Here is a 25,000-nt window from a genome sequence, read left to right on the forward strand (position 1 = left end):
TGAAACAAAGTCAGTCGTCCTGAATGAGGATCGCTGCGTTTGAATTCCCTCAGAGCGCCGGCGCTCTCTAATAGGCCTGAAAGACAGAGTCTGAAAGGATGAATGGCTTTTGTTGAAACCCTCCAAGGTTGGACACAAAGAGAACGGCAGTGTGTGTGTGTGTGTGTGTGTGTGTGTGTGTGTGTGTGTGTGTGTGTGTGTGTGTGTGTGTGTGTGTGTGTGTGTGTGTGTGTGTGTGTGTGTGTGTGTGTGTGTGTGTGTGTGTGTGTGTGTGTGTGTGTGTGTGTGTGTGTGTGTGTGTGTGTGTGTGTGGACTTGTGCATGTCAGCTCCTGAGCCCTTATGGGTTAGATGGATAGAGCAGGAAGTGGAGGGGAGACAGAAATACAGTACATTGCTGCCTTTACCTCCAGGCAAGTAAAGAAGTTACTTCCAAACACACTTATGCAAACACACACATAACGTACATATAACCATGTTTTAAATGTCTGCCGAGGGGCACTTTGAACAGCATATTATGTTGAAAGTTCACTGATGTCAAAAGGTAAAGTAAATACACACACCAATACACAACACACAAGTGGGTCACTGTGGAATATAAAGAGCACTTTGCTGGAAAAAAGAACAGATGGTATTCTCCCCATTCATTTTAAGGCTGGGATGCTTCCCTCTTCTGTAACTACATTCATACTGTACAGTGTTTGAACCCAGTTTGTTTGGTTGTTGTCATGTGACACCAGCTTAGGTCGGACTACCATGGAATAGGCCACAGATAAGTGTGTGTAAATAGGGTATGAAGAACTTCTGTCATCTGTCATTTTTTGCATTGGAATGCTTTTGATGTATTCTGCAGTCGGTTTACTTCGGTATGGAGCTGCCAGTGAAATATGTGTCAATTAAATATCAGCTCTTGTCTGAAACCTCTGGGGAGTTTCCACATTCAGCCATTTACATGTTTTCCTTTTTTATTTAAATTTTTTTTTAATATGTCGCTCTCTTTCTCTGCCTTTCTCTCCCTCATTTTCTTTCTTTCATCCTGCAATGTTTGCACTTGGGATACATAACAATGAGAACACGCCGCGTGAGCAAACACAATCACCGGGAGCCCAAAGAACTGTAGAAAATGCGCCGAGGCTGCACTGCAGTCGTTTCTCTGTACAAAGATTAACGGGGCAGTGTGTGGATCCGTTCGCGGTCACAACGAGAACAATATCCATTACTGTGACGATGGGGATGATACTGATGATTTCGGTGGTTGTCTCCCTCCTCAGCCCGTGGGCCCCGGTGGTGCGGTCGAGGAGATGGACAGGATGAAGATAATCAAGCGGAGGCTGTCCATGTCTCTACGCAGCGCCCGGCCAGTCGACGACTCCCTGTCTGAGCTGGCGGAGCAGATGGCCTTGGACGAGCCGACCACAGCCAGGGACAATGGTGAGACATGTAAACTGCTGTGCCGCCACGCAGGGACACACAAGCATGTAGTATGTAATGCACCTGCTCCAAAGTAGGTAGAGTAACTCAGTTCATAACAGAAGAAACAGTAAAAATACATAGTTGGCGTCTCACGTTGGCGTCTCACGTCCTCCAGCAGCTCAGTGCGGAGGTATTAACATATAATGGTTTGCTAATGACGGTGTGCCGAGTCAACACAGAGGTCCTTGTGACAAACTGTACAAACTTATGGCGGCTGTTAAAATGATTGCGCTGTCCTCCACCCCTTGTATGTCTTTAATTTACACCAAAATGCTCCTGAAACAACCCACATGCTCAGTTTCACCCGAGCTTTTCCCCCCACGAGCCATCGTAACCCTCATCACCTTCACCCCATCATCATCATCATCATCTCTGTCGTCCACCACTTCGCTGTTCACTCTACTTCGTCAGTGATCTAGTCCGACGGGAGTGCTATTCTGGAGTTGTACGTGCATTCACAAAGTTTTGTTGTGAATTCAGATACACTGATGTGTGGGGAAAAAGCAGTGTCATTCTCAGAAACTCTGGTCGCCATCTGGTGGGCGTCTTCCAGGACTGCAGGTCTGCAGGGACCCAACCTGATCACAAACATCATGTCTGTGGTCAGTCTCTGTGTTGGTCGTCTTCATCTCGCCCTCAAGCAGAAACCAGGTCAGAACGCGGAGCGAGGTTAGCTTGCCCGTGTTCCAGCAGACGCTCTCGTCTCAGGGAAAAAGAAGGAGAAAAGACAAACAGGAAACAAGACACGTTTTCAGTGTTCAAATAGAGCTGTGCTGTGTTTTAGGGCTAGATGTGTTGGCTTTGAGTGTGGATACAAGGAGTGATGTTTGTTCGGCGTCGCTGTTATTCCAGCTCCCGGGCTGCAACATCAACATCTTCACCTGATAAATTTCGATCCCTGCCGCCTCTCTTCTGTTCCTCCTATTTATACTTCCCTCTGTCCTTCGTCCTTAATAGCACGAGGTGCGCGAGTACAATTCCAGTGAGTGCAAGGAGCAAGGAAGAGACTGGGAGTGGGGATGGAGGAAGTGATGTCGAAGATGAGGAGAAAGACATTAAACTTTAACCGCGGCTATACATCTTTTTACTTATCATCTTCTCTTGACCTTTTCCCTTGTTGAGTCAGCCTCGTGACTATGTGCAAAAAAAAAAAATTCTCACATTTCAAAGTGCTAATTAGAAGCCGTGTGGAGGCTGGCGCTGACCTCAGATGTGTTCTTGGAGGACTTAGACCGGTGTTATTGGAGGCGAGAGACAGGAAGGGAGTCATGTGAGGATTTTAAGGGGAACATTAAGCCCTAATGCTCGGGGATCACCGTGGAATTTACGGTGCAATGTGTAGGAAATTGGGGATTATTTGAAAGATGGGAGACGGTGACGTGCGGGCCACATTCCGCTAAAAGGAGTCGCAGAGAGGGACGGATGTGAAGGACAAGTTGGCGATGCATGCGTCCTCACCGGTTGTTCCATACGTTTGTGAGGGACTGGGTATTCTGCCCGCAAAAGCCTTTTGTTTGTCTGCAAAGCCACAGATTTTAGTTTAGTTAGTTAAATATCTATTCCACTCCTCCCATCAGTGATTTGGACACTCCCTTATGTCTGTGTTTCCTACACTGTGTCTGCTAGTTTTTCTTCTGCACGTCTCTGCTTTACTCTCTGTTCCTCAACGTCAGTATCGATCGGTGTATGACTCAACATATTTTCCACTATGCATGCCTCATGACTCATGTATAGTCCATGGCTATTTCTTTTTCTATGTGCCACGACTGTTCCCTCTTTTAACATTGAGTGTCGCAGCTGTGTGTATTCCACCCTTTTATCTATCACTACTACATACTGTACTGTCCCTACATGTTGCTGCAACCTTTCTGTGTCTAGTCCTTGTGTGACCTTGTGTCGTCTCTTTTCCTCTTTCTCCTGTTCTCCTGTTCCCTCTTACAAATCCGGTAATTTACTATCTGCTGTTCTTCTCCCCATCCTTTTTTCTTTCCCAATTATCCCCATTACTTTGCCTCGCTTCTTCTGGTTTCGAACTCTCTCTCCTCACCTTTTTTTTTTGTTGCCAATCTGCTGTCCTTCGGAGTTTTTCTCTTCTCTTTCTCGTCTTCTCTGTCACTCTCTGTTTTTCCCCCTCCCTGTCCCTGGCTGTCCGTCTGCATCATGTGTCTCAGAGCCCATGGTGGTGTGCGCCATGCACCCTCCTGCCTCGCATAGCGCTCCCTCCTTCCTGCGTCAATACGCTGGTCACCTGGGCCGCACCGCCTTGCGCAGAGAACCAGGTGGGGGGCTGGAAAGGGACAAAGCCTACCTGAGCCTGCACAGGACTGGATCTCTGGGTACAGACACACACACACACACACACACACACACACACACACACCATATATGGCTGCACAGACTAAAGGTGGAAAATAACCACGTACATTTACTTTACTGTATTTCATTTTTAATTAATTTCCATTATGCTCCCTTTTGCTCCAAAATTTAAAAAGCTGAGATTGTTATATGCAAATATTGTACAGCTACAGTCAATGTGCATGTCAAACCATATTTGACTATCCCCCCAACTGTTACCCTGGATCTGGAAGGATAAAACACTAATGACCTTAATCCAACAAGCACAAACACCCACACACTTACACATGCACATGTTCACAACACCCCGATGCTCACACAATCCCTTGTTTCCTTCTGTCTGTTTGCATTATATAATGGAACGTGTGGTCCGCGGTTCTGTGGATCCCAGTAATCTCATTTCCCACTGTGGCAGAACAGCTTATATCAGGAGCAGTGGGACAGAGAGAGAGAGAGAGGAAGGGGGAGTCGGGAGTAGAGCGAAAGGGAGGAGCTGGAGACCTGAATGCTGGATGGGTTCAGATTGAGATGAAGCTTAGAAAGCAGCGAGAAATAGATTTATGGGGGGCTGAGCGATGGGGAGGGAGAAATGAGAAAAAAATCCAGATGAAAGGAGGGAGCGATCGACAGGGTGGTGGGAGAGTGGTAGTCCCACAATGGCTCCTTCAGGAGTCCTGTTAGCTTTGTACTGCCCCCCGAGTCCTTGGCTGCATGAACTGCAGATAGACCTCGAAAAGTCTTCTTGATTCATTCAATATTGGCTGACAAGAGAACTAGTCTTGTAAATGGAGCTCATGGCTCATTGCAATTCTACAAGGTGGGAATATGATCAGAGTGGGCGGATGAAACTCAAACAATCTCTCTAAAGAAACTCAGACAGCAGCGCAGTGGTGGGTATCATTTGATTACTTTCAGTGCGATTGCTGATATTATTGATACAATGTTAAATTGTTGTGTTATCACACTACACTGAACTACACTTCACTACACAAGCACTTTGCCTACAATACAATAGTCTTTCCGATCAGATCAATGGTTTTCAATGGTTAGTAGAAAATATAAAAGGTTTTATCCAGATCTGCAGCAGCAGCACCAGTGTACCATAGTAGTTGGATGCCGCAAAATGCTAAAAGGGATGAAGTTACAAACATGAGAACTTAAGAATGATCAGGATAAACACAGCCGGAGAATTCACAGCGAGCGAGTGGGCGTGTTGTTGACTGTAAACGAAAACACAGCTCTCCGAATGCTGAATGTCCGGTCCTCCTGCGCGATGTAACCCAGACGCCACGGAGTGTTCTGTACATTCTCCCGTTGTTATTGTGACCACGTCTGACTCGGCCGATCTCCTGCTGCGCTCGTCATGTGTGAACGGCAAACTCCGCCAACCCTGGAAAATGTCTGGAAAATTGGGTGCCCGACATTTTCCGGGGTTCATGTCTGGAGACGGCTTATGGGTATGTGGAAAATGGAGCCCGGCTGATTGTGGATTTTTCTTGAGGGTGAATGATACTGATTACATTATAATACTTGCGTTAAGCAAATGTAATTAAGATAATGAGAGTATTGGCCAACATTGATTTAAAGACATATCAGTTTCTGAGTGGGACATATTATATATTGAAAAAATAAGTTTGAGTCAGTGTCTTTTGGACCAACGTGACTTTTGTCTATTTCTAACGGATTTACCTGAGGGCCGCTGAGCGTTGATCTGTCCGAGTGACTTCATTCTGCGAGCACAGAAAAAAGCCTTAAAAAAAGGAGAAATGATCCTGTTCTATTATTAAAATCTTGATAAGGTGTAGAAATATGAAGAGCCTCACCGTGTGAGAGTGTATGTGAGAGTGTGTGTGTGTGTGTGTGTGTGTGTGTGTGTGTGTGTGTGTGAGTGTGTTTCCCAGTGGCTGGTCTCGCTGACTCACCGTGTGCCACTCGGCAGTCGGAGCACTTCGCAGCCATTAATAGAGCAACATGATGATGCAATCTCTCTCTCTCTCTCTCCCGCTGCAGTTTCTCTCCTTTCTTTCTCTCTCTCTCTCTCTCTCTCTCTCTTTCTCTTTTCTCTGTCTTTTTTTCTAGCTCGCTCTATGTATCCTTTAGAGTATTCAATTACATTTTTCCATCTGTGTAAGTGGGCACGACTGCAGGGTTATGTGTGCATTTTCGAGGGGGCCTGGCCGGTTGCCCGAGCCGGAGAGCTTTTACAGGTTTGTGATTCATCTGTTGCTCGCTGTGCCAACACTCACTCCCACCGCACTGACTGTACTTACAGGCAGGGCGGATGAACACTGCACTTTCCGTTTCAGCTTTTTTGCCACTACCTCACCTCCGTGAAGATCTCTAGTTGCACTGTGGAGGATTAGCCGGCCCTCCTGTCTGTTTTGCGTGGAGAGAGACAGAGAGAGGTCTGAAAATCAGCCCGCTCTTGTCAAAACACGTCGCATGGCCGCCATTTCTGATGCTGTCACAGATGTCTCCTCGTTCTTTTTCCCCTCCGTCTCTTTCTCACCACGTACATATCGAAAATGCTATATATAACCTCCAGATACAATCCGAATGAGGCAAAGATAAAGGGGCGGAAAAGCTTTTCAGACCGGCCTTATCTCATCCTGTGTGCTGTCCACCATGAGAGACACTCGCCTGTGCCAGGGATTTAATGCAATGCATTAACGCTGCATTAATCGCTGTAGCCCTCTCCCTGCACTCTCAGCCATCCATTTGCTCACATTAACCCTCTCCTCTCACTCCCAGATTGGGCTTAATAAGAACAATGGAGTGGACTCCTTTTATGTAGTTCGTTTTTTTAAGCTTTAACGTGTGCTTGCTTGAGGGTAAAGGATGTTACTCACTTTTTCTTTTTTTAGAGTAGGTAGGAAAGAGAGGAGGAGGGGAGGAGAGGCGTTTTGGACCAGCACATGATGAGCCTGTAGCTTACGGTAGGCACTCTGGGCCCAGTAAGTGAATAATAAGATTCCTTAGATGCAGATAAAAGGTTTAGATGTAATTACCGCAGTCTAAATTCTCCCTCCCCTCCAGCTTTGTGTGCGTTTTTCTCCACGCGTGCGTGTTCCTCGGGGATGTTATATGCACTTTGAGTTTTATTGTCTCGCTAGTCTGGAGGCTGACTGTGGTATTTTACAGAAAACGAGGGAAACTATATATTTTAATTGTAATATCAAATGTAGCCAAGCCAATGTGACAACAAAGATGTTTTGAAAAAAAAACTGGTTGGCAAGAAACGGTGACAGGGAATAAGAAATGAGACCTTGGACGCAGCGGAAAGCTGCGTGGAAGCAAGAGAGAAATGTCTGGTCTAAAGCCGCATGTGAATGTAAATGGGTGAAGGCGGGTTGCGTGGTGAGACTCTGCCCTTGACATTTTAAACAGCATGAAGCTCAAGGATGCAGCACTCTACATCAATATATGTCTGTCCATGCGCTGCCATTACTCTTTACTTGAATCCAAGCCAGAAAGCAGTAGGAGGTAGTCGATGATCTCACATATTGCATGTTCTCATCTAAGATAATTATATCATTGCATTTGGCTTCTGCAAACTGCGGGTTGTGTGTTAGTGTGAGCAGCTTTATAATTGAGTGCATCTTTATTGACACGTAGGGTGTGTGAACCTCAGTTCAGACCATCAGTTCGAGGACGAGGAGACAACCTGATTATTGACACGGAGGGAGAGGTGAGGTTTTCTCCTGCAGTAGCCGAACAAATTTGAAGAATGTATTCTTTTAACGTGTCAATCCTTGAGGTCATTATGAGGAAATGTGGCATTTCAGACTTAATCCTGCTGACATTTTGGATGCAGTTGCTATTCAGCGCATTTCATATATGAACAGTTATTTTTGATGTCCGTTTCTATGACACATGGAGGGGAATATGCTTGCGACTATAACGCACTGATGGTGTTAAGATATTTATGAAAAATGCACATGACTGTCTCAATAGCATTGTCCGTTGTCATCATATTCTTCCACGGGGCAGTTTCAAAAATATCTTACCATTTAATAATCTTCCAGATAAAAGACTCAGACTTTAGAGTCCCCATGAACCAGATTAGGACGAACTGTTCCGATTGTTCCCATTAGTTCGTTCTAAATTTACAGTACGTACGCGTTAACCACAGAGTTGATTTAAAGTAAAAGTACACACAGCGCAGAAGCCACCCCCTCATCACTTTCCCACATGATTATATAATTGAATCATTACCCTATTATTGATATATTACAGAAGCAATAGTTGTAGTAGGTTAGGGGAAGCTCATTTTACCTGCGTTTTTTTCCATGTACAAGTTATATAATGATCATTTCTTGAGTATGTACGATCTCAGTTGGAAAAATTAAGTTGTAACTGTTCATTTTAAAATACAGGGAATGGAGTAAAATGTACGATAGATAGATAGATAGATAGATAGATAGATAGATAGATAGATTGATATATGGACAAATGGATGGATAGATGATAGATAGATGGATGGATAGGAAGGGAAGTTTGGTGTTTCTGCTGTTTCAGACAGCCGTGTAGTCTAAGCATGTGCAGTAAATGTGTGCGGTGGCACGTGCCGGGGAGAGTTTGTGTTTGTGTGCACACGGGTCCAGCATGAATAATGGCCCGTGCTTCTGGTCTACGGGGAAGGACGGAGAAGGAATGGGGAAGAGGAAGGGAGAGAAAATGCAGGAGAGAGGAAAGATGGAAGCCGGGATGCCAGAGGCGAGGGAAGGGAAGGAGCAAGAGAGAGAGAGAGAGGGAAAGAGAGAGAGAGAGGGAAAGAGAGATAGCCGCCGAAAGAGATGGAGAGTGATAGAGACAGAGTGAAATAAAGAGGCTGATCAGGCAGAAAATGTTGTCATTGGCTCCTGAGTGGGAATAAGAGAAGGACTGTGCTGTATATTTAACACGATCTCTGGACCCAGACGGCGATAGGAAGAGCGAGGGAGGGAGCGATTGAGACGGGAGGTGGGAGAGAGAGAGAGATTGGCATCATGCAAGAGGGAGGAGACTAACGGCAAGGTGAAGGGAGGGAGCAGGACCACTAACAACACTGAAAACACTGATAGGGGAGCGCCAGAGGGGAGCAGTCGGGAGAGCAGAGTGGTGCGGCAGCCTGAATAGAGTGTTGTGCTGAATAACAGAGGACGAGCAGGGAGGACAAAGGGGAGGAGATCTGAAAGAGAAGGAGAAAAGGAGGACGACACTGGACTGTAAATGGAAAAATAAGGGAGCCAGAGAGAAGGGGAAGAGCTGGGGGCCAAAGAAGTCAGATAGTTGGAACAGCAGACAGTGGAAAGTGTTTGACTTTCCCGAGAGGGATCTGTAAGTTTGCGTCTCCGTTCTCCCGCGTATCGTGTTTCGGTGCGAACCGTACGGACGGAGACAGAAGAGCACCTGTTATGTTTTGAGACGATGGGTGTGTAACAGTTTTCAGCCCGCGCGCGTGTCTGGACGGTCTCTGCGGCGCTTTTGCCTACCTGCACAGTGTTTGACCTTCCTTAGTCAGCAAGCGGAGTGTGACTGCGGAAAGGGAGAGAGAAGAAGAGCAAGAAGGAGAGGGAGTGTCTACAGGAAAACACAGAGAGAGAGAGAGAGAGAGAGAGAGAGTCAGTGAAAGTGGAGTAGCAGCTGAGGGAGTTTTTTGTCCTGTGCTAAGTGAGTCTGAGCTGCCGGCACTGTCCTACCAATGTGAGACCTATGCGTGTGTTACGGAGGCAGCCGGAAGATTGGATTTCATCCACAATTAGTGACCGCTACTTAAATCCTGGGTCAGGCCTTTTTTTCTTTTTTCTTTTAAATCTCTTTTTGTGAAATGTGTTTTTGATTTTTTTTTTGGATTTTTTTTAAACACACTTGCAACCGTAGCGCTTTTGAACTCTCCGGAAACGATGGACGTGTCGGGCAACCCCCAAGGGTGCCCTGCTCGTGCCCCCAGGGCGGGAGACTCGAGGGTAGAGAACTCCAGAGTGGGAGAGGTGGTGAGAGTGGGGGAGAGAGACGCCCCGCTGAGGCTGTCCCCCTTCCGCATGCTTCGAGTGCTAGACTCGTGTCGTCCTCCAGGAATCCGTATCGGTGAGTCTCATCCTCGGCCGTCATCATCATCACGTTCGTCTTCATCCTGATCCCTCGTCTCCTCATTACCAAGAATCAGACGCCATTTTTTATAATAACATATATGTGTTGAATAGATTGGGGTAAAATATTGTTCAATAGATGATACTGAATGATTCTAGTTTTTGTCGTATTACACAAAATGTAATGTGTAATGTTTTAATATTTATACTGATTTCACTCTTTAAAAGTGAAGTCTAGTTTAAACGAATGTCCCGAGGTTTTAAAGAAGACAAAATTGTGCTAAGTAGCTTTCTGTCAGACTCAGGCTGATGCCGCAACTTTGAACATCTTAAACTCAATCATTTCAAAACTATCTCCTTTATGTGGCTGGTTCAAAGACTACAGATGCGGTGTGTTGGTCCAAGGCAGTGTCTGTGGGTGTATCTTCGGGGATCTCATGAAGTGAACAGTCCTTCAAGTTCTTTTGAATTTGTAATTCATTTGCTCGTCAACATAATGACAGCGGTATCTGTATTCCTGCCGCACATGCTGATAATAAGAGGGCATGATGTGCTGTGCTTACAAACAGTTTGAGAAATCCTGGCCTGAGAAGAAAAAAGAGAAGTTCAAAGCCTGTATGTACTGGATGTGGAGAGTGACTATTAATTCTACCAATGCACCCTTGAGCAACCCACTGAACTCCATATCTGGCCTTGTGGAGTTTGGCCCAATAAAAAAAGAAGGAGAAAAAAAAGCTCTCCCAGGACTTCATTACTCTTTGAAGGGCTCTTGAAGGGAATCTCACTCTTCACTTAATTCAACATCCTTTCCATGGGTCTTCTCACCGGAAACATTTGCCTGCGATGGATTTTCCAGCTAAGACTTGTAAGTGCAGTACATGCAGAGTTGGATGAGGTAAGGGTCGTTCTAAAAGCAGCACACGCCACTCTTCCAGACGTCCTAGCAGGGAGTCAGCAACCCTAACTAGGCCAGCCGGGCTCCACACGGGGGAGCCAGGTGGCGCTCGTGAAACTCACCGTCTGCTCTTATTTGTTTGCCGTGTAAATGGAGCAGAAGTGACCGGCACACGACTGGGAAACAGTGTCCTGTGTGATCGACACGTACGATGTTGTGTGTGTACTTTCAGTAAAAAGGAAAGTGTGTCGATGTCATTATAGTGTTTGGTCGTTTTTGGGGCTGGCCCAGATGATGGAATTTTCCTCCTCCGGTCAGTCGTCCTGTCACATGCACTCGCACCTGCTTGACCAACAGACGAGCTCAAGACCTCTCTGAAAGTGAGAAAGCGCTGTGACATAATGGCAGCACTGGAGACTCACCCACTCGTGCGTGTGGGTGCGTCTGTAAGAACGTAGATATCCTGGATCAATTTCCCCTCCCTCTGGAGTTGGTTACATTTGAGTTTAATGTTTCACCATCGGGGGTTTGGGTTGTGAGGGTTGATACCTGAAAGGACTTCTCACTGCTCTCCTTTCTCGCCGAGCTGTTCTTTATACACGCCCTGTATCAATGTGTGCGGATTTGAGGCCACAGGCGGTACATCGGACTACGGGACGGTTTACTGAGCATTTGCACAGATGGGTTGTGTTCGAGTTGTGTTTTGCTAATGAGCTTATGCCGCTTTTGTCAACAGATAGTCGGGCCAATGGACAGATGTAGGCTGAAATTAGTGTTTCAGATTTGAACAGGTCGTTTGACTGTTTGCATCAGTAAGAAAATCTCTGATGCAGTGCCAATAAAGAATCAGATTTAAAGTGTGTAAATAATTGTCAAGGATGTTTAGAGGTTATGTCCACAGTAGTAGAAGTAATGGCAATTGTAGACATCAATTTTGACATTTCGAAATGTCATCTCCACAAACCGCTGCCGGTCAGCACCCGGGGTGGAGCCGGGCACTGTGAACATATGGGGGCTTATCCCACATCTGAGTGGGTCGGAGGCCATGTAAGAAATCATTTTTGCACTATTTGTAGGCCATAAGAATAAAGAGAAGGTCGTGTTGTAAAAGAGTTTGCATTATTGTTTTCGTATTGCATCTTTTTCATATTATTTTTTTGCCATCAGGCAGAATCCGTAGAGCAGTTCTCAGAACCTAACAATGACTACCTCAGGTGGGGTTGCCCCGCTCTGCGGCTGACAGACAGCACACTATAATGAATTTCTTTACCTATCTGGCCCTCGGTTGTTCCGTCCTGGACGGCCGAAGGTGTCACAGTCACTTAAGGGACTTATTTTTCTTTCCAGTTCATCACTTCTTCTCACCAAAAAACACCCTCCCCCCCTTGTCTCCCAATCTTCCCCCGTTCATCTCCCTCTTCTCTGCTCGTGGTGGCTGTGTAAAATGTGAACAGTAGATGATGGCAAAAATAAGATAGTACTAACATTAGGGAGCGAGCTTTGAAATCTGTCAAGTCCCTCCGCCAAATACAAAACAAATGTGCGCACACTCGCACAGACAAAAAAAATATTTCACTATCCCCGTGGGGGACACGGACTTACTACCCTTACCCTAACTCTAAGGCCCTTACCTTACCCTTAACCATTACAACCAAACACCTTAACCTAATTGTACCTAATACCAAGTCATAGCCTGTAAAAAGCAGCCTCTGCATATCAGGACCTCAATTTTTGTCCCCACAGTGTTACAAGTCCCAATGGACCTATCTGTAGTCCGATCCCCCCAACAAACACACACATACACACCCACTCACACATACTCTATGTGATGCACATGACCCAGACTCAAGCGCTATGAGGCATCACTGAAACCAAACCCAAAGAGAAACCCTCCCCCCACGTTTACTCACACCACCGAAGGAGGCAGCCCTGTCTGCGGCACCGTGACTCATTAATCAGATGGATTCTGGGGCGGATGGAGGTATGCGAGGGGGGTGGGCGGCGGCAGGAAGAGATGGGAAAGCTCCCGCTGCATGCTGGGTAATATCGATCTCAGACCTACAGTCAGCTCAGCGAACACCCCCGTATGGTTGGTGGTACAATCCACAATCCGGGGATTGGGACCCTGCTATAGCTTCGACAGAGGGGTGAAGGAAATCTGAGAAAGACAAAAGGTGGTGTCCTCCGAAGGGCAAGTGGAGAGAGTGATAGAGGATGAGAATAAAGTGACAGTGCATCAGTGTCAGTCCAAAGCAGCTGAGTGGAATGAAATGGTAGAAAGCATTTTTAAAGATGAATGTAAAGTGTTCAGCTCAGGTTCGGTTTCTCCACCAGTATAATGTCACAGAGCGCAAGTCCTGACAATAACAGTCTGCCTGTGTGTGTTTGTGTTTTTGTAGGTATCGTCCATGAGAATGTGAAAATGGGCTCAGACGGAGAGAGTGACCAGGCGTCTGGGACGTCTTCCGATGAGGTCCAGAGTCCAGTCAGGGTCCGCATGAGGAACAACCACCATCGGCGCATCTCTAATGAAGTACGGGTGGCCAGGACACACACACACACTCACACACACGCATACACACACGCACTCACAGGTTTTTATTAAACCAGACCCACTGTGGTCATACATCTAACCAGAGGAAAGCACATGTGGACACAACATTACTCACTGAGATTCAACAATGACCTTCCAAATCAAATCTGGTCTCTGTCCATAGACAACTCACTCCCTCACTATTTACCACACATTATATTATGTAGGAAAATGCTAATGAGAGGAGTATATAGTCTTTCAGATGGTAGCGTCTTAGAGATTAATCGGACAGGCCCACGTCCCGGCTTTTGCCCACTGCAGATGTACAATTAAAATCAGTTTTTTAGTTTTTTTAATGATGCGGCTGAATGGTGTAGACAGTGCGTTCCGAAAGCCATGTTTATCATGCACTGAGACGCATGTCTGCGTGAGTGCACCTGTGCTAACTGTGGACAGGTAAATTAGCTGTTTGTTGCTTTATTGCCCCGTCCCTCGTGTCTCGGTCAGACTCGTGCGTGCGCCTGTGCGTGTCCGTTTGAAGGAGTTGCAGAGCGGTGAGCGCAGCAGTATTAAGGGAAATGCCTCTGGACACACAGGCTGCTGCCTCGGACTGCTGCGAACGGTGGAAGGGACTTCAGGGAATTCAGACCATGTTCACCACCGACAGGGGTGGGGGGCGTGATAGAGAGGAAAAATGCCGGCGTGAGACAGTAATTATGGCTGTAGGAATAATTATTGGTGTGACAAAGAGAGACGAGAACCAGAAGAACCGAGTTCAGGAGATGATAAGAGGGAGAGGGTGACATGGAAGACAAAATGACGGGGGGGAGAGAGCAGGAAAAAAACAATGTTTCCTCTCAGCCATCCCCCTCTGTTTTCCCCCTTCCCCCCCATCTGCCTTTCTCCCCTCAGGAATCTGTCCATTCCTCTCTCCTCTGCTCATGCGTCCTCCTCCTCCTCCTCCTCCTCCTTTGAGCATGTGGATGGCACTCCACCACAGTGCCAGCCTCTCTCTCTCTCTCTCTCTCTCTCTCTCTCTCTCTCTCTCTCTCTCTCTCTCTCCCTCCCTCTCTCTCCCCGTCAGTGTGTGTGTGCAGTCATGTGGCAGGTCAGAGACATGCATCGTTGAAAGCGCATGTGTGTGACTGTAGAGAAAGACACGTTTTAAGGAGGACAATGAGGGAGCTACTAGAGCTGTTCTGCATTGTGAGTATGGGGACACGTGTGTTTATGTGTGGGTCTTTATTCGGTCTCTGCCCGTGGAGAGGAGGGCACGAGTGTCAGTGTCTTTGTGAACTTGTGTCCATTGTTGTGCTTTTGAAACGCGGCATGGAGAGTGGACATGTGCGAAACAAATCTGCTGCTTTGCCCGTCAGAATCACCTTCCCTTTATGGATTGCATGAAATACTTGAATGTAGATGTGAAAAACGTGTTTTTTTATGTTCTGGTGGCTTTATGCAGCTTTAGTGTGTTGTATTCTTACTGTCTTGTTTTTATGAATCAGACAACCAGTGGACTTAAAAAATGTGTAAACCCCCTCAAGGTCATGTTGTATTCGTAATAATGTGCATATATATAATACTGCATGTTGTTATCTTGGCCAATGAGCTCAGATAAAACCGTTACAGGCATAAAATCCCTATGCCTTTCATCTTTAAGCACTAATGTTCATATGTAAACACACATCACACACGCGCGCACACATCGAGGGTACATACCGTGGGGCTGTTGGGACTGGGCCAGCCGCCGCTGCCATGGTAACATGTGATTAGCACCTTGCCAATGAACATGTCCTACATGAATAGCATATAGGAGGAATGTATTGTGGGGAAAAGAACCACCGCACAAATTGCATTGCAGCCATGACCAGGACGTGAAAGTTATTACAGTTGATGTGGAGTAGTTTGCTCAGTGGTTCTCTCTTGACATGTGCCATGTGGTTTAAAAGAAAAAAACCTCTCGAAATTCTGCCTTCATCATAAGCAAAAGGCAGACTGACCACGGTTCCTCCTCAAGAGATCGCACAGCTCCTGCATGAAATCACAAACTTGACATCTGTACAGTTCACAAATCTGCGACTCAAGGCATAGAAGAGTAGGAGGAGAAAGTATCGAGCATGATTAATAACAAAAAGATTGCTTCCAGATGTGTCCCAGATGAGTTTGTGGAGTGGAGTTTGGGGGTTTGGGAACAGCGGTGTGCCAACCCTCTCACTCTGCCAACAGTGTCGTCTGAGAATAAGCCTGAAATTTGCCAGCACCTTATTTGGATCTTGTCCCATTATGTAGTAGCCTTGTATTTGACCTTTTTTTTTCTTGCCAGGCTAACTGTGACGTTTCTCATCGCTACGCTACTTTTTTAAACTCAATTTAAAATTATGTATTTTAGCTTGATCTGTTTGTGTTATCACAGCTAATGTTGCACCGCATTTAAAAGATTCCAAATATCCTTTAATAATTTTGATCAAATTAGGATGTGTCCTTTTTACGGTATAAATTTGAATATCCACACGTAATTATGTATCTGCGTAAATGAATGTATTTGATATGTATGGAGAATCCCTCCCTGACTACGGCCATAGGGTTACAGGTTGCGGCTGGTGGAAGGAATTCAACATGATATGTGACAATACTCATAAACCTTTCTTTCTCCCTCTGGAATCCTCTCTCTCTCTCTCTCTGTTTCAGGACATAAACAAACGTTTGTCTCTCCCAGCTGATATCAGGCTACCGGAGGGCTACCTGGAGAAGTTTGCGATGAACAGCCCGCCCTTCGACAAACCCATGAGCCGCAGGCTACGGCGTGCTTCGCTGGTCAGTGCTCAGTGTGTGCCTGTGTGTGTGTGTGTGTGCATATTTTTCATTTGCGAATATGTGTGCAAAGCAGCTGAAACTAGTTGCTATATGCATTATGCTATAGAGCTTACAATGGCTCTGTAGGAGATAAATGAAGGAGTCTATGTATTAAGGCCGAGGCTGTTATGAGTATGAAACTGGGGGTGGGATGGAGAGGAGGTGTTTGCCACTGGATGGACAGAGGAGGAGTGATTGGTAAGAAAAGACAGACACTCATGAATGTGCACGGCATGTGCTTTTACGCCCCTTGTATAGCTGCTGAAGTTCACCTGCTCTTTCACTTGGTCACAATTTATTTCACGTTAAACTTTTGTTCCTGCGATCACTCAAATCCTCACAGCTCCCTCCATACAGGACTGAATAAAAAGCCAGAGTGCAGTGCTCTCAGTTTCTCTCAGTCTCTCCGCCTAGCACGCTTACTCTTTTTTTTTTTAAATCAAATTCAGTCTACTTTACTCAAACCATGATTCCCGAAAAGCCTGGATACACTATGGGAAAGCATTAAGGATTTGCCCTCTATCGACCGTCTTTTCGCTGTAATTATTGAACGGGGCCGGTGCCCTGCCTCCGGCTCTCTGCTTGAAGCTATTTAATGACACAGCTTTTCTGCAGGAGTCTCGTGGAGATGAAAGGGAGGAATGTTGGAAGGGAGGTTTGCTGGGAAAGAGAGAGGTTTTATGGTGTAAGGGCAGATCATAAGGAGATGAGGAGAGTCTGTAGAGATGTTTGTGTCTTTACAACATTTAATGGGTGGCAGTCATTTTCTTACGTCGCCTGTCGTCTCGCAGTGTGGCAGCGGTTGCTGTACGTACGTGATGCAATAGAGGAATCAATAATTCAGCAGCTGGGTCGGACTCATCTGCTGCTGCTCCTCTCCTGGCTAGGGTTACACGCTGGGACACCTTGAAGGGGAGCCAGAGAGCAAGGAAGAGAGAGGGAAAGACACGGAGAGGGACGGGATGAGGGGAACAGATGACAGGAAGACATGTTTTTAAAAAAGTGATATGATGGTGAAAACAAGGACAAACAAATATATTCAGAGGGGATTTAAAGAAAAGAAAAATGGATGCTGAGATGAAAGCTAAAGCAGCCTTTACTGGACTGGAAAGTCTATGTAGAGTTACTCATATTGTTTACTTTATGGTATTTAGTGTGGTGCAACGAAGCAGAATTACGTGTGTGTTTATATATATATATATATATATATATATATATATATATATATATATATATATATATATATTTAACTTAAGAGCGAGTGTGCTTCCTCGGTCACCCTTTACTTTGAAATAACCGTACGTGGGCACAGTGTGATGTAATGGCTTTTGGGCTAATGTGTCCGGTGTCCCATACCAGAACCATCCACATCTGAAACCGTGTATTTCGATCTTTGAGTCCAGTGTAATGCAAGCGAAGTCGGTTGGTATCAATTTTCCTCTCATGGCTGCTGCCCACCGATAATCAATTATTCACATCCGTCCAATGAGATTCAGTGTTCCATGGTGCTGAGGAAATGGTAAACGGGCTGCGTTAGTATAGCGCCTTTCTAGTCTTCACGTCCAATCAGAGCGCATCACACTGCGAGTCATGTTCACCCATTCGAACACACAAATTTATATATACATATATATAGCGCTTCCCTATCATACATCCTATTCCCACAGCTGTCAGGGGCAAGCTTGGGTTCAGTCTCTTGCCTAAGGACACTTTGGCACGCGGACTGGATGAGCCGGGGATTGCACCAGTGACGTTCAGATTGGTAGATGCCTGGACCTACGTCTGCCTCTGAAATGTAGTTTTTATCTCAAGCCACAACACTTGATGGCTTTAAGCAACACTAACCCTAACCCTAACCTATTTAATCCTTCTTTAACTTTATACCTAACCCTCTCGCTGCTAACTTATATTTTGCTGTTCACATATATTATGCTATTGTTAACTGATTAAAAAAACAACAACAAAAAAATCCCTGTTCAACTCAATTGGCGGTCCATTTCTTTTGGTCAGACTCTGTCAGTTGTTATCATTGCGTTTACACGAAAAAGGTGACAGCGAGCGAGATGTGTATTGGTTGATTGATTCGAGCTGGTTACATCACGTTAATGAACGGGCTCTTCTTTCCACCCACATCCCATGTCTGCCTTCTGGGCAGAAGCCTGTCATTTTCCCTCTCCCACTCTCGATACTCTTAAGAGGTAATGGACTTCTGTCTCGATACATGTTCGATCCTCTTTGTAGCCATGTTTTTTCTTATATTTCTTACTATGTCAGTCCTTTTCTCCGTACTGTACGTCTACTCTTTTACGGGCCGCAGACGGTGCATGCATTTAGTTTGGTTTGTCTTATGTTGCTTTAATTTTATCGCTAAAACTTGGTCTGACCTAATTCGGCTGAGTAAGCTCACTGGAGCGTTGGAAATGAAATGAACCCGTTGCCATCGAAAGCATACGCAGGGGTACACACACACACACACACACACACACACACACACACAAAGCATTGTAAGGCCCATAGACAGGGAGAGCGTTTGCACACAGAGATGTTTCAAAAAGGCGAGAGGCCACAGTTTTATTTAGTGGGGTGGTTATGAGTGTGTGAGTGTGAGTGTGTGTGTGTGTGCGTGTGCGTGTGTGTGTGCGTGCGTGCGTGCGTTTTGCTCATGAGACTGACTCCCCTGCCAAAAGAGCAACACAGCTCAGCAACAACTCCTGACAGCCCCTGTCACAAACACAGGGGGAGCAGCTGTGTGTGTGTGTGTGTGTGTGTGTGTGTGTGTGTGTGTGTGTGTGTGTGTGTGTGTGTGTGTGTGTGTGTGTGTGTGTGTGTGTGTGTGTGTGTGTGTGTGTGTGTGTGTGTGTGTGTGTGTGTGTGTGTGTGTGTGTGTGTGTGTGTGTGTGTGTGTCTGTGTGTGTGTGTGTGTGTGTGTGTGTGAGAGAGTGTGTGAGTGTGTGAGCATAGGCTGTATGTCTCATCACAAACACAGTTTTCTCTTGCCCACGGGCGACACAATCAAATACACACAAATCATCCCCCTAACCATACTAAAATGTACATGCATACACTAATGCACACACATCTCCACAGTTTCCATTGATGTGTTTTCATCCTTCTTTCATCAATAGATGTTTAAAATAATTTTCAAACATCAACAGATACAGATACCAAAACCAATATTGTTTCCAGTACATAAATAATCCATAAATGCGATTGTGTCTGTTTATTAATTATAAAAATATTATTTTGTCCCCACTTAAACTCTCATACATTTACGTCACCATGCAAATGTGTCTTCATGAGTTCTAACATGTTAGGATGTTGGCTTTTAGGCATGCCTTTAAAGATATCACATGCCTCATCAGCTAACTTGGTCACGGAGACCCTCCCCCGCATAGGCAACATTGGCCTGGCACTCATATCAGCATCACGATGGAACAGGCCAGCACAAGATTGAGGGATATGCGTACGTTGAGAGGGATGAACGCAGATAAACCATGGCTGAAGAGTGAACCCTGACAGTGATAGACAAATAAGTGAGGAACACTGTCAGTGTGGGGGATAAACACTGACAGGCCTGTGGGTATCACAGCTTGACACAGCTACATCCATCTATAATTCATGACCCGGAAACCCAGGGGCCACATACATTATGCAGCTAAACCTTTATTAACTAAGAACAGGATTAATTCAGAATTCACTGTGCATACACAGATGTGAAAAACATGTCTGCAGGATATTCATAGAAAATCTTTAGAAATGATATGTTGTCCCCATTAAGTTGTCTAGAGTGGAAAAACCCAAGCCGCCCTCAGTTGTCTTTGTTGTACTGACTTCCTGTAGCCGGAAAATATATATGAAACTGACGGTGATGTGGGTGTGAGAGAGAGAGATGCAAAACCCACAATGATAACAGCAGAGAGGCAAAAATATGGAAATATGCACAACCACAATGTCACTTATACCTCTCCCATGGAGTACATTGGCAAAAAGGCGAGAGGTGAAGTGGAAGACAACCCATAAGGAGGGGTCCCCAGAAAATTAACGTAGGGGTACAAACACTCAAACTTATTGACTCTGGAGGCCTAACCATGTCAGCTGATCACTATTTGCACAGATTTTGTTTAATCATAATATTCCAGATTGGAAATATGAATATTATATATTAACGTCACATTCCTCTAACTGTCCAATTTCCACTATCCAATCAGACACATGCCATTTAAACTTTGTGTCATGAATAGTGTTTGTGGTGCTGAACTGTGTATGTCAGCAGGTATTACGTGTGTATGATTAAGTGTTATAATAACTTCTAGCACAGATATGAGGACATAAATGTAACATGTAGCATGAATGCAGCAGTGCAGAGTGTTGGAGAAACCAAGCTGTGGTTTTAGCACAAACACAGAGACACACACACAGAATGACAAGTCCTGGTGACTCAGACCCCTGCAGTTGTCGGCCACATGTAAGCAGCGATGGGACTGAAAAATCTGGACTATCAGCCTTGGCCTGGAGGATTTGATTCAAGAGTGGGTTCTCTTATGAATTACGTGGCCAAGCCTGGTCTACAATCGGGCTATGGCCAAATGAATGGGCAGTGGCTCTGCGATCATTCATAAATGTAACGCTGGTAACCTTTCTTTCTTTCTTTCTGTTCTCTCCAGTCTGAAATCGGCTTTGGGAAACTTGAGACCTACATCAAACTGGACAAACTCGGAGAGGTGAGCTCGAGAAACACAATCGGTGAAATGGGCACTCAGCACACGCAAACTCGTCAAGTACTCATTTTGCTTTATTGCATATGCATTCACATGCTTTTTTTTTATCTCCGCAGGGGACCTATGCTACTGTATTTAAAGGTCGAAGCAAGTTAACAGACAATTTAGTGGCTCTGAAAGAGATCCGACTGGAGCACGAGGAGGGCGCGCCCTGCACTGCGATCCGAGAAGGTACACGACTCGAGTTAAAATCATGTGATTTGAGAAGTGCATTTCAACATAGGTCAACATATAGAACCTTGCGGTCAAGGAGCTTCTAAGGTTTTGACAGTGTTGTTGGGACATGCTGTCGATGCTAAATTGTAAATGCCATGTCGCTCCCTGAACCATGGGGACTTTGTATTTCTTTATTTTCTCTCACAGGTTGTCTTTGTTTGACTGACTGATGTCTCCTTCTTCTAGTGTCTCTCCTGAAAGACTTGAAGCACGCCAATATTGTCACTCTCCATGACATTATCCACACGGACAAGTGCCTGACACTCGTGTTTGAGTACCTGGTGAGTGTCTGTGCTGTTCATGCTTATTGTGTGCGTTTTTGTGTTTTAAAAGGAATTACTGATGGAAATCTACTATCTACTTTCTTTCTTTCTTTCTTTCTTCCTTCCTCATCAGGAAAAAGACCTGAAGCAGTATATGGACGACTGTGGGAGCATCATGAGTGTTCACAATGTCAAGGTAATTCGGAGTAATACACCTGGTCAGGACTGAAGAAGTGCTGTTAAATACAATCATATTTGCAACAATATCAATACTCAGTTAAAATCAGATCAGATATTCTGTCTTGTCTTGATTTATATTTGAAATGGTGAAATAGCGTTAACAGCTTGGGTTATTATGATAAATCTAAAAAAGTTTTTTTAACCCTAACCCTAACCCTCTGTATGCCACAAAATTGCTGCTGCTGCGTTTTTCCATATGTGACGGCAAACTCTGGATTATGTCCGGACATTTTCTGCAGTTCATGTTTGCAAATGGCTAAAGTCTGCCTTAGTGTAATATTTAGTCATATGCATCTCCTCTCATCTCCTCTCCAGATCTTTCTGTTCCAGCTCTTACGAGGTCTGGCGTACTGCCACAGGAGGAAGGTCCTCCACAGAGACCTGAAACCCCAGAATCTGCTCATCAATGAAAAGGGAGAGCTCAAACTGGCAGACTTTGGTACAGCAACACTTTTGCTCGAATCACTTTGCCAGTCTTTCTGTGTTGGTTTGACTTTTCAGATGCCCAAGTGTTGAGTTAGCACAGGTTGATACAGTGATTTTAACATGGACGGCTTTAGTATGTGCTTGCTTTTTCTTCAAAAACAACTGCAGTTTTCAAAGCTCTATGTTGAAACCTGGACTACAAGCTACAATTAGATATACAGGGTTTTTTAAAGATTTGCCTTTTATCTATTTATTTTTTATATTTATTTTATATTGCATGGGTTTGAAAGCCTCACTAGCAGCCCCTAGAGGACATACTGATCCTTGAACCCAACAGGAAGAGTGAATAACCACCCAACACTGCCCCCTGTAGGTAAAATTTGAAACATGGCAACCTGTCATGCTACACCTGTGTTGGTGTGGTCTCGCTGTGTAAATTACCAATTCATTTTTTAGAATGTGATCAAATTGAAACAGGAATCTGGATTAAGAATTTATCCATAAATTTAAAGTAATGTGTGCACTTTCAAGATAATGTCCAATTTCCAAAGAGTAATAACAAAATATGCAGTTGTGTTTGCAGTTTCAATGAAGTTGAAGTTTTATTCTTGTATGTGAAGTTCTGGTAGGATATTTTATTGATCTGTTCGCCTTATTAGATACATAAGGTAACATTTGCCTAATTTCGTGTCCCTTCTTGTGTTTGAACTCAGGTTTGGCACGCGCCAAGTCTGTCCCCACGAAGACCTACTCAAATGAAGTAGTGACATTATGGTATAGACCACCAGATGTGCTATTGGGCTCCACTGAGTACTCTACACCCATTGACATGTGGTGAGCAAACACACATTTACAGGAACAACACAAAGTTTTACGGGGGGAAAACCCTGTGCTTCTGTCTCTTTAGCTATGTCCTTTTTGTGCTTTTGTTTCTGCCTCTGTTTATTCCACATGCTTCCCCCAAATCTCCACACTTTTCTTTTACCAGTGTCACTGGACAGAACCCACATTTTTTTGTTAATTTGCCTTTAATTTAATGTCATTGTAAGGTAAATGTTTGACAGAATTTGAGGACTTTATGAAATGAATCTGTGACATAAACATTGTGGATCTCATTGAAGAGCATTCTTTGGGGAGATTCCCTTTCCCTTTTTTTACTCAAGTTTTATTCTCTTTGATCTCTGCATTTAAATGGTTATGGGCCAATGGATATATTCACAACAAGTTCACCTGTAGTACAATTTTCAATGTGATGTAATCATGTAACCTCTTTGCTGTGTCTGCCCCTGTGTCCAGGGGTGTGGGCTGCATCTTTTATGAAATGATCACGGGCCGACCTCTCTTCCCTGGATCGACTGTGGAGGATGAGCTTCACCTCATATTCCGCATCCTTGGTAAGAGAAACACCAGGTGGAATGTGGATGAGCATTTGCTTTTCATGCGTGTGCACTGTATATGAATTATTGAATGCACACGTGCATTATATAATCTTTGTTCTCTTTAACAGGTACTCCTACGGAAGAGACTTGGCAAGGTATCACCACCAGTGAAGAGTTTAAAACGTACAATTTCCCTCAATACAACGCAGAACCCCTCGTCAACCACGCACCCAGGTGTGTAGATTTGGGCGTGTTAGTTCACCCACATTCATGTGCACACGTGTGTGTGTGGATTAAGAGACTGTGATGTGTTAAACATGATAAAATAAGATGCAAATTGATTTTCAGGAGAAACTGTAGTCAAGCATTTCCGCCTGTGTAGAAAAGGCAGGAACATTACACTGCTCTATAAGGCTTATGTCAGCGTTTGACTAAACTGACGCTCAATTCTTCCTCTCCCTCACTTTCTCTTTTGCTTTTTGTTACAGAATAGACAATGATGGTCATGACTTGCTCTCACTGCTTTTACAGGTAAACAACGTTGCTGTATGCAGATGATAGCTTTAACATACAAAATATATACCTAAAGAATAAAGAATTGCACAATAAGCTAACCATCCTGTCTTTTTGTCGGTAGTTTGAGGCAAAGAAGCGCGTTTCAGCCGAGGATGCTCTCGGACACTCGTATTTCAGAACTTTTGGCGAGCAGGTTCAAACGCTGGCTGACAGTGAGTACACACAACCTGACTTGTTGTGGACATACACGAGCCGCACACACTGTCTCACTAACTTCTCTGTTGTCATTTTTTTTAGCTGCATCCATCTTCTCCGTTAAAGGCATTCAGCTCCAGAAAGATCCAGGAAAGAGATCCTCAGTCTTCCCTGAGTCAAGTAAGTCCTCCAAGGTAGAAAAATAGAGGGTGGAAAAAAGCAGGGAATCAAGAATTCCCATGGGAATAGAGGATAGGCCCTGCTCCCTGTCCTCTTCCTCTGCTTTGGGTTTTTTTTCTCTCTCTGTCTTTGCTTTGTCTTTATGTCGTCTCTTCTGCCACTATGTGGTCATGTCACACGGTTTTCCAGTCAGTCACCAGGTCCATGCTTCCACTACACACAGATCCCCAACTCCAATGACTGACAACATACTGCAATCCACGTAAAAGCGATAATGAATGTAGGGCTTGACTTGGCCATCATCGTATTTCAGCTATGCCAGTGGTGCGGCTCCATAGGGAACGTCAGTTGAAATTTAGTACATGGCTTCCCAGACAGAGAATCCTCGGTGACATTGGTGACCACCCTGACTTTTCCTCTAGCACCCTAATGTTGACATGCCTGGCTTTAAGTGAAATATTTTGACTGCAATCAGATGAATTGCTGTGAAAATTTGTGACGGCTTTTTAATCTAGCCTCGTCTTTTGGTCGAAATTTCAATTTGTCCAGGTTTGTGCTCAGAGACTAATGGCAGTCACCCTGCAGCCACACGTCGTGATTAGTTCTGATGTATGTTTGTGTGCTCACA

At 44.9% G+C, this 25,000-nt stretch overlaps 1 protein-coding gene across 7 annotated transcripts in view; it reads left to right on the plus strand.

Moving 5' to 3' along the window:
• LOC118317407 (cyclin-dependent kinase 17) overlaps positions 1-25,000 on the plus strand; it is a 32,358-nt gene that overhangs the window by 4,881 nt on the left and 2,477 nt on the right. For 2 of the 7 annotated variants that reach the window (XM_035646062.2, XM_035646055.2), the window contains exons 2-16: positions 1,271-1,430; positions 3,644-3,808; positions 13,193-13,326; positions 16,015-16,140; positions 20,844-20,900; positions 21,014-21,128; positions 21,360-21,454; positions 21,570-21,632; positions 21,992-22,115; positions 22,816-22,936; positions 23,399-23,496; positions 23,610-23,715; positions 23,970-24,012; positions 24,119-24,209; positions 24,295-24,372. In XM_035646062.2, coding sequence (XP_035501955.1) covers positions 1,301-1,430; positions 3,644-3,808; positions 13,193-13,326; positions 16,015-16,140; positions 20,844-20,900; positions 21,014-21,128; positions 21,360-21,454; positions 21,570-21,632; positions 21,992-22,115; positions 22,816-22,936; positions 23,399-23,496; positions 23,610-23,715; positions 23,970-24,012; positions 24,119-24,209; positions 24,295-24,372 — 1,546 coding nt within the window. In that variant the 5' untranslated portion in view covers positions 1,271-1,300. Of the gene's footprint in view, positions 1-1,270; positions 1,431-3,643; positions 3,809-5,894; positions 6,035-8,885; positions 9,147-9,169; positions 9,897-13,192; positions 13,327-16,014; positions 16,141-20,843; positions 20,901-21,013; positions 21,129-21,359; positions 21,455-21,569; positions 21,633-21,991; positions 22,116-22,815; positions 22,937-23,398; positions 23,497-23,609; positions 23,716-23,969; positions 24,013-24,118; positions 24,210-24,294; positions 24,373-25,000 lie in introns of those variants that run through there. The other 5 variants (XM_035646057.2, XM_035646058.2, XM_035646061.2 and 2 more) reach the window with 4 other exon arrangements.

This window comes from Scophthalmus maximus, chromosome 3 (assembly GCF_022379125.1).
Source record: "Scophthalmus maximus strain ysfricsl-2021 chromosome 3, ASM2237912v1, whole genome shotgun sequence".
In the NCBI taxonomy this organism is placed as follows: Eukaryota; Metazoa; Chordata; class Actinopteri; order Pleuronectiformes; family Scophthalmidae; genus Scophthalmus; species Scophthalmus maximus.